A 15,232-nucleotide genomic window follows, 5' to 3' on the forward strand; every position below is an offset into this window, starting at 1 on the left:
TTCTCTTTGTTTAATTAGAAGTAACATAGTCTTTTTAAGTATATCTTGACATTTTTAATTCACAATTTTTTTGTAAAAAGTATCTGCAAATTTTTAAATATTAGTCTGCCTTTTGTAACAGATCAAAGTTGATCTGTTAGTTTTCAAGGTCTTACACATAAATGAATGAATTAGATCAATAATAAACAAATAAATGGATCACTTGATTTACTAGTTAAAGATCTAAGCATCATGTCCTTAGACTTCTGAGCAAATAGTGCATGCTTTACAAATAGGTTACAAAGTTAAATCGAAATGACCCACAACATTGGCATGCTCGTCCGAAACCTTTTTGAAAACTTTTTAACCTATTTGTAAAGCATTGTAAATGGGCCAATCGTATTAGCTTCAATAATGACACATTCCATCTACTTCGTGGACAGAGAAAGGCATCTCCTCTGCTTTCCATTCTCTCTTCATATATATATATATATATATATTAGCTCACACGTTTTCTCATTGTTTTTTTTTTCAACAGTCTAAAAGTGAATGATGAATGGCCCTGAATAGCATTCATTCACTCACTATATATGTGTATATATGTCTGCATTTGATGTTGTGGCACATTGTGTGGCAGACAGAAGCTATAGTAAGTGATTTTTTTTTTTATTTATGCACCTGTAACATCTCTCTCTCTCTCTCTCACGTGTGTGGCTTTTCTTTTTGTTTTCCCTCTTTTTGTTCTTGAGAAATAGCAAACCAACCAGATATTTTTTTCCCATACATAACTGAATTTATAATTTCATTTAAAAATTTTAAAGGCATATTGTCAAGAGCGGTTTGAAACCGTCAGCCTTTATAGAAATTTCCTTTTTCCCCCTGTAAACAAATGAACGTTGGTTAAGTGTAACGCTCAGTTGCAGTGTTTCATAACATTTCTAGTAGAAACCAGTAACCTCTTTAAAAGGTGTTTGAACACCCTTTTCATCTTTTTCATGCTATGGCCAATTGCACCTTTTGATTTATTTGTTATCTTCAATTTCAAATACCTCGACTATTGTCTTTTGCAAGTTCATATAAAAATTTCAATGAGCACTGCTACGAATTCAATAAAGGAAAAAGTAAGGGCCATCTTGTGTATTCTATTAGTTTTAGGACCTAGTTTCCTTTTATGTTCATATCATCTTTTTTTCCACAAAAAGTGTTGGAAACTTTGATGGTGTTTCTCCCTTAAACACTTAATTTCAAGGGAGAAACACCATCAAAGTTTCCAACACTTTTCTTAGAAAAAAAGATGATATGGGCATAAAAGGAAACTAGCACCTAAAACTAATCGAATACACAAGACGACCCTTACTTTTTCCCTTATTGAATTCCTAACAGTGCTAATTGAAATTTTTATATGAACTTGCAAAAGACGATAGTCAAGGTATTTGAAATTGAAGATAACAAATAAATCAAAAGGTGCAATTGGCCATAGCATGAAACTAGATATTCCCCCTCGGGTTAAGTTCTTTATTTGGTTATTATTTCATAATAGTCTTCTTACTAAGTCTGCTTGTGTACATCGAAATATTTTGACTACTACAGTTTGTCCTCGGTGTGGTGCTCTTGAGGAAAATACTTTGCATGTCCTCCGAGATTGTAGTTCATCTCAAGTTATATGGGCTGGCTTTCTTCATGGGGCTAAGTTGTTGAAGTTTAATACAACTACTTTGGAGGTTTGGCTGAGGAATAATATTTCTAGGCATCGTTTTTTGGTTAACAATATGATTCCTTGGTCTATTTTCTTTTGCTTCCCTTGTTGGCATATTTGGCAGTGGCAAAATCAAGTATTTGAAGATTTTTCTTGGCCTGATGATGTTTTATTTCACATATCTGCTTCTATTAGGGAGTTCAGAAACCATATGGCTCAACTTCGATTATCCCAATGAAAAGTTCAAACCTTCATTGCATGGATGTCACCTCCCTTGGGTTTTGTTAAGTTAAATGTTGATGCGGCTGCTAGAACAAATCCCAGAGACTTAGCAGCTGGTGGTTTATTTCACAATGATAATGGAGAATGGTTATTTGGCTTCACTTGTCGTGCGGGTTATGGTCATATAACTAAGGATGAACTTATTGCTATTCTTCATGGCTTTCGTAAAGTTATTGTTGAATCAGCTTCCTTGTTAGTTGTGAACATGGTTCTAAAAGACCTGCAGCTTCATGATCCTTTATTCCAGATAGTGAAACAGTGTCAAAAATTGCTGAGATGTGATTGAGAGTGTGTCTTGTGTCATACATATAGATAATCTAATATGTGTGCAGATCTTCTTGCCTCATGGGTTTTTCAAGGATCTTTTGGAGTAACCATTCTTACAAATCCACCTGGTCATTTGCATCGATTGATTGAGGAGGATCTGATTGGTGTAGCTCGACCTCGTGCTATAGTTAGTTAATGTGGATCTAAACCGCTCCTTTGTACAAAAAAAAAGATAAAAAGGGTGTTTAAACACCTTTTAAAGAGGTTACTGGTTTCTCCAGGAAATGTTATGAAAGACTGCAACTGAGCATTACACTTAACCAACGTTTGTTGGTTTATAGAGGGAAAAAGGAAATTTCTATAAAGGCTGACAGTTTCAAACCACTCTTCAAATTATGCCTTTAAAATTTTTAAATGAAATTACACATTAAGTTATATATGGAAAAAAAATATCTGATTGGTTTTCAATCTCTCAAGAACAAAAAGAGAAAAAAAAAGAAACAAAAAGAAAAACCACGCACGTGAGAGAGAGAGGGAAAGAGAGAGAGAGAGAGAGAGAGGGATGTTACATGTGTATAAATAAAATTAAATTCACTTACTATAGCTTCTGTCCACCACACAATATGCCACAACATCAAATGCAGGCATATATACACATATATAGTGAGTGACTATTCAGGGCCATTCATAATTCACTTTTAAACTGTTGAAAATAAAAACAATGAGAAAAGGTGTGAACTAATATTAGATGACAAAAACACCCATCACCTTTTTTTTATTCTTTTAATATCAATCAAACCATTCATGATATATATATATATATATATACATACATATACATACTATTTACAGTAATAGAGCCGATTCTCATCGACCAGATTCAAGTTTCTTGATCTGATCGCAAGAATGGACTTCGATGACTCAAGTCTATGTACAGTGATCGACCCGATTTACCTGGAGAGAGAAGAGAAAGTGGGTGAGAATGGAATTAGAGAAGAAATATGAAGGAAAGAGAGCAGAAAAAATATATGAAAAAAGAAAAACAGAAGAAAGAGAACAGAAAGTACAGGGCGTACCCATCTCTTTCAACAGCTGCCAGTAAAGGTTGCCCTTATCACACACATGCACATGCACAAAGAGGATCAGGGCCACAGCAACAAGGGAGAGAATAGTTCCAATGCTGAGGAGTCACCCTGTCTCCTTGCTATGGCTATTGACGAGCTGGTGCTCCTCTTCTTTAGGTATCCACCTCCACCTTCTCCTTCCTCTCTCTCACTTTTTGCCTTTTTCATCAAGGAAAAACTGGGGTTATTGGGGAGTTTCATTCAAAGAACACATATTGTTTTTCTTCAATGAAGTTGCAATAAGCCTAGTTTTGATCCGTTTTTGAGTTGTTTGGTCCTTCAATCTCTTTGGAAATCTACTATTAATTAGAACAAAGTGTTTTGAATTTGGTTTTGAGTTTTATTTTATAGAAATTATTGTGATGTCATATCCCTGGGAGTGGGCAGCTAGTTTATATTTGGAACTCATGAGGCATCAGCTCCTTGTGCTGCAAAAAGAGAGACACTGATATATAAGTTGAAACATCGTGAGACAGTCACTAGAATCAGGTCTGGTACCCTGGGAAGCTGATGCCTTCAACTATCTTGTTTGGTGGCAGGATAAAATACTCCTCCTACTCACTGAACATATCACTGTGTTGACTTGCCCAAGGCAGTTGCTCTCTTTCCATTGGTTGATCCCATACCATGTGCACCACATCATTTTCAAATTCCTGAAACATAAACTTAATAAGTGATACAAACTCCTATGTTTTAATTAATAGGTTCACCACTCCATGTAACAAGCAAGACAAAAGGCCTTATGTACAAGACAAATCATGGAGCAAACTTTATGAAAGAATGTGTCAGGAATGCAAAACATTCTAAATGGGATGCTGATGACCTTACTTTTATCTTATATGAGGAAAATGATTGTCTTATAGTTGAGAATGGTAATTCTACATGGATATTAGATACTGAGGCATCTTATTATACCACACCATGTCAAGATTTGTTCTCATCCTATAAACAGGTGATCTTGGAGTAGTTCACATGGACGACAGTGACACTTTTAAGATTATTGAGGTAGGGGATGTTTGCATTGAGACAAGCACATGATGCAAATTGGCTTTGCAAGATGTGAGACATGTTCCAGATCTTAGAATGAATATGATTTTTGCAGGAAAACTAAGTAAAGATGGACATTGTACTTCTTTTAGTTAGGTTGGTTAGAAACTAGCAAAGGGGACATTATATTTGACTTTTTGTATGGTATGAAGTCTCGAATCAATAGTGGTGAGGTAATGCAGTTACTAATAGTACTTTGTCTGATTTGTGACATAGAAGGTTAGGTCACATGAGTCAAAGATGAATGAATTTGCTTGCTGGTAAGAATTTGTTACCAAAGGTAGATGGTGTATAATTATCTCATTGTGATCATTGCTTGGTTGGTAAGTTGCATATAATCTCTTTTTAGAAAAAGCACTCTTAAAAAATTAAAGATGTATTAGATTTAGTTTATTCAGATGTGTGTAGTCCTATAAATATGACATCTAATGGTGGATAACTTATTTTGTCATATTTAATGATGATGCATCTAGAAAGGTGTGAGCCTTTTACAATGAAAATAAAAGTGAAGTAAATAATATTTTCATGACTATTCATGCAGCGGTTGAACGTGAGATAGGTAAGAAAATGAAGAGATTGTATAAAGATAATAGTGGTGAGTACATAGTTTCTTCTCTGCAAGAATATAAACATGTTATTATGCATGAAAAGGTAGTTCCCTATACTCCACAATATAATCAATAATTTTCTATCTTGCTCTAAGTAGACTAAGCAGTTTTATAGAGTGGTAATGTGGTACTGCAGTTTATTTGATAAACAAATCTTCTTCAGTGCCTCTAGGTGGAAATATTATACAAAAGGTTTAGTCAGATAAAGACATAAAGTGTGACCACCTCAGAGTTTTTTTTGCATTGCTTTTATGCATGTACCTAAAGAACATCAAACCAAACTAGATGATAAAGCTATTCTTTTAATATTTCTTGGTTATACAGATGATGAGTTTGGTTACATGTTATGGGATCCAATGAATGACAAGATCTATAGGGTAGTGATGTTATCTTTAGAGAAGATCAGACAATTGAAAATGTCATTGAAGGCAAACAGTTAGATGTGAAGCTAGTGGTGTTCATGAGTCAACCTATGCAAAACCTGAAGAACTTTCATCTGAGCATGGTGAGACTCATGAAAATGTAGAAGAGGAAATAGAGGTAGAGGAGCAGTATACAAATGACAGCTCTATGGAAACTCAAACTGATTATGAGCATAAGTTGGAGGAGGAACTTCCTCATTCAAAACCAATTGAAGAGCCATTTGGGAGAGGTAAAAGAACACATATTCCATTTACTAGATATTTTACTAATGAATATACTATGTTTGCAGATAGTGAAGATGTAGAATCCTATGTAGAGATGTTAGATGAAGTACATAAAGATAAATTGGTTCAAGCTATGCAGAAAGAAATGTATGCTTTATATAAGAATCACACTTTTGATTTGGTAGACCTTCTAAAAGGTAAGAAAGTATTGCAAAACAAGTAGAGCTACAAGCATAAAAATGAAGGCCAAGACAAGATGAAGTACAAAACTTAATTAGTGGTGAAAGGTTTCAAGCAGGAAAGATCTATTGATTTTGATAAAATTTGCTCTCATGTGGTTCAAATGTCATCTATCAGCATAATACTTGGTTTGGTGGCATATCTAGACTTGGAGTTAGAACATTTATACGTAAAAACTGCTTTCTTCACGGAGATCTAGAGGAAGAAATCTACATGACACAAACAAAAGGTTTTGAAGCTGACAGGAAGAAGTACATGACTTGCAAGTTAAGGAAGAACTTGTACGGATTTAAACAAACACCTAAGTAATGGTACAAGAAATTTGATGCATTTATGATAAATCAAAAGTATTGTAGGTCAACTGTAGATCATTATGTCTACATCAAAAAGTTGTCATCAGGTAACTTCATTATCGTGTTGTTAAATGTAGATGACATGCTTATTGTTGGACAAGACTGTAACCTGATTAGCCAATTAAAGAAGGACATGAGCAAGTATGGGGTCTAGGATTGGGCTCAGGATCCAAAGATTAAATCTGAATATAGTATTTTTGAAAAATTTGGAGTGATCACAAACATCTTTTTTTTTTTTGGCACAACATTGAGACGCGAAAACAAAGGCAAGGTCTATGCATGCATGCACGTCGCTCAATAGTATCAAAATTTGTTTTTTTGTTATCGACTTTGGATTTTGAGTTAAAATTCTCGCTTTTCGATCTATACTTTGTTTTTGGATCTAATTTAGATATGAGAGCGGCTTTATGGGTCCGTGTTGCTAGTTTGGACTTAATTTCATTTGTTGGGCTCAATTATGGTCGTTGGGCTCAATTATGGACTTTGGCTTCGTATTTTGGATCATGGTGTGTATTTTAGTTATAGGACTTGGATTTGGATACACATCTTGATCTAAAGTTGAATTTCAGAATTAAATCATACATTTGTATTCAGATATGGGTCTAGAAGTTCATTTTGCATCGAGTGGTCGAGAATTGGATTTGGATGTGGCTATGGAAGTTTGAATTTGGATACTAATTTAGAAGTCTATTTTGGGTTGAGCTTGGACTCAGGGTTCAAAATTAGACCCAAATCACTATAAAGATTGTTGAAATAACCAATAATCTTGTTTGAATGAAATACAGTCTTTTAAAAAAAATTGGGGTGATAACCAATGTAGTACTAAAATAGCTGTAATTGGATCAACTTTGGGATCTCTAGGAATAGATAAAAAAAACCATATCTTGATGAATTCTGTAACATAGATGTCGATTTTTAGTGTTATTATTGACATTGTATGTTGCTTAATATTTATTATTATCGATTGTGCATTCAAGAGTTTAGAGTCTTCGTATTTATGTTTTGTACTATGCATGTACTTTATTTGAGACAATAAAGTAAGAAAAAAGACCTCTCATATTCATTATTGTTCAAAAGCTTTCATGCCATAGATGTATATACAAAATGGGAGATATAGTGCCAACAGAAAGGCAACAAATGATTTAAATTTGAGAGTTACATTTGAAAACGCTCATATGTTATTGCATTCAATAACAAGGGCGAGAATTTTATGTTTTAATATCAATGCAATCAATGGATCCTACCTAAATGTAGCATTAACAATTGTATGTTCCAAAATCTTGAGAGGCTTTATATTCAAGTTTTTTCCTAATTTAAACTTGTGGTTTACTAGAGAGAGTATAGTTGGTGAAAAGACCCCTCTTATCCATAATTGTTTTAAACCATAAAGAACTTTCTTAAGTCATAAAACTTTGTCTTGAGGCAAGTCAAGTCCAAAAGGGCCACTCATGAAAACAACTTTATTTAAGTTGTTGTCTAGAAAAGTATTTTCAACATGTACTTGAAAAATAGGCCATTGTTTAGTAGAAGCAGCTGCAATAAGAGTTCTAATAGAGGTTATACAAGCAACCAGGACAAAAGTTTCTTCATAATCAATCCCATATTCTTAAGCATTGCCCTTAGCGACACATCTAGCCTTATACCTTTCTAATTTACCTCCAGCTCTAGTTTTGACCTTATAGATCCACCTATATCCTATGGTCTTTTTTCTTGTAGGTAAAGAAACAATTTCCCAAGTCCCATTACTTTTTTCCCAAATTCACGGCTTCAATCCAATTTGGATATTCCTTAGTCTCACAATAAGATGAAGGCTGATAAAAATAATGATGTGCCATAAGACAAGCTCGGTATTTATGAGAAAAGCATTCATATGCAATAAATCTTTGGGATGGTCTAACATGCTTTTGAGACCTTCTAGGATGTGATTGATTAGTTTCTTGAGTTGCATGACTCCTTCCCCTATAAACAATAATATCCCCAAAGGATCATCATTTGTAGAACTTTCTTTTCCAATTTCTTCAACTTGATCCTCATCATTAGAATCATCATCATCACCAAAATCAGTCCATACAAAAACATAATCCTCTAGTTGCTTGGATTCATTCTTAATGCCATCTTCATCTTCCAAAAATATCACATTTCTAATAACATAAACTTTGTCCTTCTCAATATCATAGCATCTACAACCATTTTGTGTTTTTGAGTAACTAATGAACACACAATTAATGGCTTTAGCGGAAACTTTATCATTTTTGTCACTGAAAACATAACATTACAGCAAAAGCCTTAAGTCTATTATAATTTGGCTTAATATTGTATAATCTTTCAAATGGAGAAATATGTTTCAAGATTATCGTAGACATTCTATTAATCGACTAGGATGATTTAGAACAGTTTCGGCCCAAAAATTTTGTAGGAACATTTTTGGATAAGAGAAGTGCTCTTACAGTTTGAATAATGTGTCTATGCTTTCGTTCAGCCACTCCATTTTGTTGTGGAGTCTTTGAACAAGATTTTTGATGTAAGATGCCTTTGCCTTTTAGAAATTGTTCAAATTCATTGGAAATAAACTCACCTCCCGAATATCATTTCTCAACTCATCATACAATTGTATAAATCAAACTTCCTAGGCTTGTCAGAATGTGCCTTCTTTGTCAAAGCTGTTTTTTCCCACCTTAGGGAGCACTTATACATGTCACTATTTCCAATTCTGTGTTCTTCTATCTTTCCACACCTTAAGGAGCACTTATACATGACACTTATACATTTTCCTTCTTTTATGAGAATAGAAGTTATCTTGCATGTTGAAGTTTACTCACCAAATTGGACATATGATTCTCTCTTGTCCTCAGTGAACATAAGAGTACCATATGAAAAGATGCCTGACTTCTACAAGCTCAACAACAGGGACATCATAGAACAATATAATTGAGCTTAGGCCAGCTTTGCCAGAACATCATTAAGAGCAAAGATAGTCTAAAAGTAGTATTTCTCTACTTCTGGCAAGCTCCTTATCTTGACTGTATGATCAAGCTGACCAACAAAAGAAGTGATCATCAGAATCCTCAAAATAAACCAGACACATGTTTTAAGGAACAAGTGTTGCTGATGACAAAAAAAAGTGTCCTTCCTAGAAATGCCCCAGCTCATGGAATCTGAACCTTGAAATAAAATGTTTGAACCCTCACTATCCATACTTGATGAAAATCAACTCACCCCTATGCATCTCTATTTCAATCCTCGTATTTTGCTTGACGCCATAGATCCTCTCCACGTCAAATCTTTGCATCTTTGCCCCTCCACCATAGGTAGCCATTGCTCTCTCCCTCTCTCATCAGTGTTTGTCTGTTGTTTAGAGATGCCTTGCAAAGCAGCCATATTTTTGTGTAGGTTTGTGAAGGTGGAGGAGTGATTCTGGAAGAGTGAAGGCTTTTTGTGCAGGCCTGTGAGAGAAGGAGAGGTGGTTCTCTTTGTTGGTCACAGAACTATTTCAACATAAGGGTTTTGAAGCTCTATTAATGGTGAAGGTGCGCTTTAGGCTCTTTTCCTCCTCGTTTTCTTGTTTAGGATATGATATTCATCAAGGAAAATTCCTTTATTCTTATCTGCTAAAAGTTCTTCCTCATCATCGTCACCATCGTCAGTTGCTGTATTCAGGTAAACCCTAATTTTTCTATTTTGTGCTAGCACTCTGTGCAGCTGGGTCTTTTATGATTGCCTTCATTCTCTCACACTGCCCTTCTCTTTCTTGGATCAAATAGTTCCAGATTTTCCATATCGACCTGAGAATTGGAGGGATTTCTAGCCATTGGTTGGATCGTACCTAGCTCATTCCCCTTTTCCTGTTTTTCTGGAACCGTTTGATCCAAGAAAGAGGAGGGCAATGTGAGAGAAAGAAAGCAAGTAGAAAACCCATATGTACTGAGTACAGGCAAAAAATGGAGAAATTAAGGTTTACTTGATTACAAAAACTGACGATGGTGATGATGATGAGGGAAAACTTGTAGCAGAGAAGGACATTTTATTTTGAGGCTCGCGTTCAAGGTGTTGGGGCATTTCCAGGAAGGATGACTTTTTGTTCTTCTTGGACAGAATGATGCTTTGTCGTCATTTGTTTTCTAGCCAGAAATGTTTAATTGTTAAAGATGTGAAAGTAATTTCCATCAGAAAATGAAAAAAGAGTAATTGCCTCAGACATTCTAATTGTTAAAGATCTGAAAGTAAGTTCCAACAAAAAATGCAATACCAAATTAAAAACCGCTCTGTTCTGATTAGCAGAAGGCTTTCAAACACATTTGAGGACCAAACATCTTGTAAATGGATAAAAAACAAGGCTTAGCGCAACTTCGTCAAAGAAAAACAATGCACAATCTTCAAATGAAACTTCCCAATTACTCAAGTTTTAGCCTAATGTGACTATGGGGTGTGTGTGTGTGTTTGAGAGAGAGAGATAGAGAGAGAGAGAAATGAGGTGGAGGTGGCCACCGCAAGAGAAGGAGCATCAGATCATCAATGGCCATGGTGGGGAGACGTAATGTAATGTCTTCTTGTCATTCGCAGTGTTATCTCCTTCGTTATTCAAGCCCTCCTCCTCTTTTTGTGTGCATGTGATTGTCTATTTGATAAGAGCGGCCCTTGCCAACAACATTTCGGAGAGAAAAGGGCATGTCCTCTGCTTTCTGTTTTCTCTCTTCTTTCTTCATTTATATATTTTTCCATTCTCTTTCCTTCGTACTTTTTCTCTTATTCCTTTCTCCCTCCCTCTCTCTTCCTTCTTGTTGTTCAAGGGGATAATAAGCAATGGCATAATAGGAAACACCTCATATTAAGCATGGTGTTGAGTTCCTCTTAAAATCTTTTTTTCTCTTGTTCAGCTCCCCTTTTTCTCTATTTCTTTTTTGCTATTTCATTATTCCTTCTCTCTCTAACGCACATGATATATATACATAGTGAGAGAGAAATAGGTAGAAGGAATACAAAAAGAAATAGAAAACGTGGCTCAAAAAGATAGAAAAGGTCATAAAGTGGTCACTGCAGCATGCATAACATGAGGTCCCTACGAGACCATTGCTCATTGTCTCCTTAAGCAAAGAGAGAGAAGAGAGAGAGGGTGAGAAATGAATTAGAGAAAAAATACGAAGGAAAGAGAACACAAAAAAATATGAAGACAGAAAAGCAGAAGAATGAGAACAAAAAGAAGAGGACGTGACCTTCTCTCTCAACTGCTGCCAACAAGTGGCACTATTCTCACACAAATGCACATAAACAGAAACAGGAGGAGGGCCAAAGTACTGGGGGAGAGAATAGTGCTAGTGCTGAGGAATCATCCTCTTTCCCTGTTGTGGCTGTTGATGATCTGGCAATCCTTCTCTCTAGGTACCCACTTCCACCTCCTCATGTCTTTCTCTCACTCTATGTCACTCTCGTTAAGGAAAAAATAGGGTTATTTGGGAGCTTTATTCAAAGAACGCCTACTGTTTTCCTTCGACAAAGTTGCAATAAGCCTTGTTTTCGACCCGTTTTCGAGTTGTTTGATCCTTCAATGTTTTTGAAAATCTGTTAGTAATTAGAGTAGAGTATTTTTAATTTGGTTTTGAGTTTTCTTCTGCAGAAATTGTTGTGACATTGTATCCCTAAGGAAGTTGGCACAGTAGAAGGGGTAGATGTTGGTAGATTACTCCATTGGTTATTCACGGGTTATCAACTTCTTGTGTTGCAAAAAGTGGATACTGATATCCAAATTGAAGCATAACATACGTGTATGTGCATCAAAAGTAGGTCTGGTACCTAGGGAAGATGGTGGCTTGTCTCTCTTGTTAAGCGGCATGATAAACTACTCCTCCTACTATTCAACAAATTACTGTGAAGTTTTACTCTGCCCAAGGCAGTTGCTCTCTTTCCATTCATTGAACCCATACCACGTGCACCACATCATTTTCAGCTCATTTCAACATAACCTTAATAAGTGATGCAAACTCCTATGTTGACCATCTCCATGCCTTCTTAATTAAAATGTTCACCACTCCATTCTATCATGCAAGACTAAAGGCCTTATGCATATGACAAATCATGGAGCAAACTTTATGAAAGAAGGTGCCAGGATTGCAGAAAATTTTAAATATGAAAAGACGATGTCCTGACCACTGGATGAAAGGGACCACAAATCCATTCTTCATATAACAAACCTCCGCTCCAAGAATAGAAGCCAGTGGTACGTTTTTGTTTCTGTATGTAATTCCATCTTTCGTTTGTGTTCATGTTGGTGATTTCTGATGGGAATGAAGCAGGACGTCCCCCCGGTTCCCCCCACCAACCAAGTGAGACACCAACCACGCCCCTTCCCTTTCTCCGATCATCAAGCCCCCTTATCCCTTTCTTTTTCTTTCATCCCCCCATCCCGTTCTTTCCAATTGAACAAAAAAAGGAAGCCCAGGATGTTTGTTTGAAGTGGCGAAGGGAGAGAAAGTACGAAAAAAGTAAGTATGTTGTTTGATTGGTGCCCCCACTATGGAAGGTAAAGTTGAGGAGTGTGGCTAGAAAGAAACAACTGAAGGGTCATCAAATGGAGAAGTGTAAAGTGGGATTTAGGTTACCGAGGCATATCTGATATATAATATTATATTGTTCTATTGCATAGCATAGTATATGTCATATAGTTAATTTGTACATAAATACATGTAATGTGTCCCTTAAATAAATACATGTAACTTATACATAAAAAATCATGTTGTAAGTAAGATGTATACTCAAATCTAATAGAAAGAAAGTATAACGCTAAAATAACAAAAAAAAAAAACACATCATGCAAAAGGCATGAACCATATATCATATAAAATAAAATTCTTTAAGTTCACAAGCCTGTGATTCATAGAACTTGAGAACACCCTCAGCACACAAAGTAGGCTACTAGGATTTGTCCTCCATCAATCCAATTTAAAGAAAAAAAATATCTATAGGCAGGAAAGACATTGAAACTTAACCTTTTATGCGACACTGCATGTATAAGTAAAAAAGCTCATGTCTCGATGTAGTGATAATAAAGATGGCAATTTTAGATTCTAATATTATTATTAACGTTGGATGTTGCCTTACATTTAGCACTACCAACTGTACAATCCAATGTTTGATAATTCATATCTAAGTTTTGCAAACTTATGCTTTTGCTATATTTGAGAGAATGTATAGGGTTGGCTTGAAGACCTCATATTCACCATGGTTTCAAAACTTGGATGTCATAAACTTATAAAATAGTAAATATAGTGATAGCACTATGGTGAGAAATGATTACAGTTTGGAAGTTATACATGAGTAAAAAGACTCATGCATTGAAGTATTCAATAATAAAGATGAAAATTTTAGGTTTTAATATTAATCATAGCCTTGAATGCTACCTAAATTATCACTAACAACTGTACCTTCCAAAGTTCAAGTAATTGCATTCAAGGTTTACAAGTTCGTTTTGCTTGAGAACTATAATTAATGGAATGACCCCTAATCTCTACTATCAATTGAAAACTTGGATTAAAAAAGAGAGATGTTGTTTGCATTCCAAAATTTATTTCGGTTTTGAAGTGTTCAGCAATGTAAAGTTTTATTTTTGAAACAAGAGAGAATAGGGACTCGCCTGTCGGTACGACGATTGGTCATTCTTGGTGCCTTTACTAGGGGTAACCAACCCAAGGGCTATGCTTATTCTTGATGCATTCATTTGTACATAAATATCTTCTCCATTCTAAATGTGTGTAGTGTTTGAAAATTTTGAAGATTTAATATTTCAAACCTTTGGATGAGAAAATATTGAAGAGTCATTTGAAAATATAAGTCATTTTGATTTGAGAGTTTTTTGTATAAAAAAACATTTGAAAATATTATTTGAAAATCTTTGGAAGATAATGCGAGTATTTTAAAGACTGCTTTTCAAAATCGATTTAGTGTTCTCTAAAGAACTGAAGTAGGTTTATGATTTTGCTCTAATTCGGGTACTACCTAACTAGAGCTCCATCTTATCTTCCTTATGTTTTTTTATAAAGGTTCTTGTGATCATTCGTGAATTTCACAAGTGAATGTGAATGCATGAATGCTTTGGTTCTATATGTTTTAAAGAAAATTATTCATTCATACCATATCATTCATCTAAGAATCTCCCTATCATCACACACATGGAGAATTATTTTCATATTTGTCCTAAATATTCTCATGAAAAGAAAACAAAATGATTTGAAAGTGTGGTTGTAAACCATCAAACATGATTCTAATATTGGGTCAGTACTTAAGTTTTGGTTTTAATGAAATCGATAAATGAAAATTAAAATCTTATAATCATGTATGAGTGTGTGCATAAAATTGAATATCCAAAAGAATGAAAAAAGGAATAGAAAAGATTTTCAGTCAAGAGGAATAGAGAAAAGGAGAAAGAAATTTTGAAAAGAATGAAAGAAAAATTTTAAAGAAAGAGCAAGGGATGTATGTGTCTATGTATAAAAAATTGTATGTATATTTATATATATATATATGAAAATTTTATAGAAGGAAGATTTTTAATCTAAGAGAAAAGACTTTAGATAGAGAGACATAGAGAAATATGTGTGTGTATATATATATATATATATATATATACATATATGAAAGTTTGTAAAAAGGTGTTAACTTGAAGAAAGGTAGAGAGAGATTCTAGAGGGAGAAAGTGGGATACACATATATATTTGTTTATATGTACATATATATATGAGAATCTATAAAAGACAAAGAGAGAGAAGGATAAAGAGAGATTCAATTTTCATGTATACGTTTACAACATGTATATACGCAAATACATATATGAAGACAAAAATCAAGAGATAACTTGGAGCATATCCGAGTTCGATTTTTCTATGTAGGCGGAGAGGAAATTGGGCTCATGCAAAAGCTTAGGCTAAGTCTCTAAGGCCTCATTGAAGAGGGTTCTTATTTTCGACATTCTTTTGAAAACACGATTCTAAATATTTTCATA

General features: G+C 34.7%; 1 protein-coding gene across 1 annotated transcript in view; it reads left to right on the forward strand.

Moving 5' to 3' along the window:
- Nucleotides 1–1,937: 1,937 nt before the first annotated feature.
- The window catches only part of LOC126409712 (uncharacterized), a 32,276-nt gene continuing 18,981 nt past the window's right edge, over nucleotides 1,938–15,232 (forward strand). Inside the window, exons 1-3 of the mRNA XM_050075640.1 lie at nucleotides 1,938–2,149; nucleotides 5,432–5,655; nucleotides 5,716–5,847. Of these exons, the coding sequence (XP_049931597.1) occupies nucleotides 1,938–2,149; nucleotides 5,432–5,655; nucleotides 5,716–5,847 (568 nt within the window). The remainder of the gene's footprint in view (nucleotides 2,150–5,431; nucleotides 5,656–5,715; nucleotides 5,848–15,232) is intronic.

The sequence above is a fragment of the Nymphaea colorata genome, chromosome 1 (genome assembly GCF_008831285.2).
Source record: "Nymphaea colorata isolate Beijing-Zhang1983 chromosome 1, ASM883128v2, whole genome shotgun sequence".
Classification (NCBI taxonomy): Eukaryota; Viridiplantae; Streptophyta; class Magnoliopsida; order Nymphaeales; family Nymphaeaceae; genus Nymphaea; species Nymphaea colorata.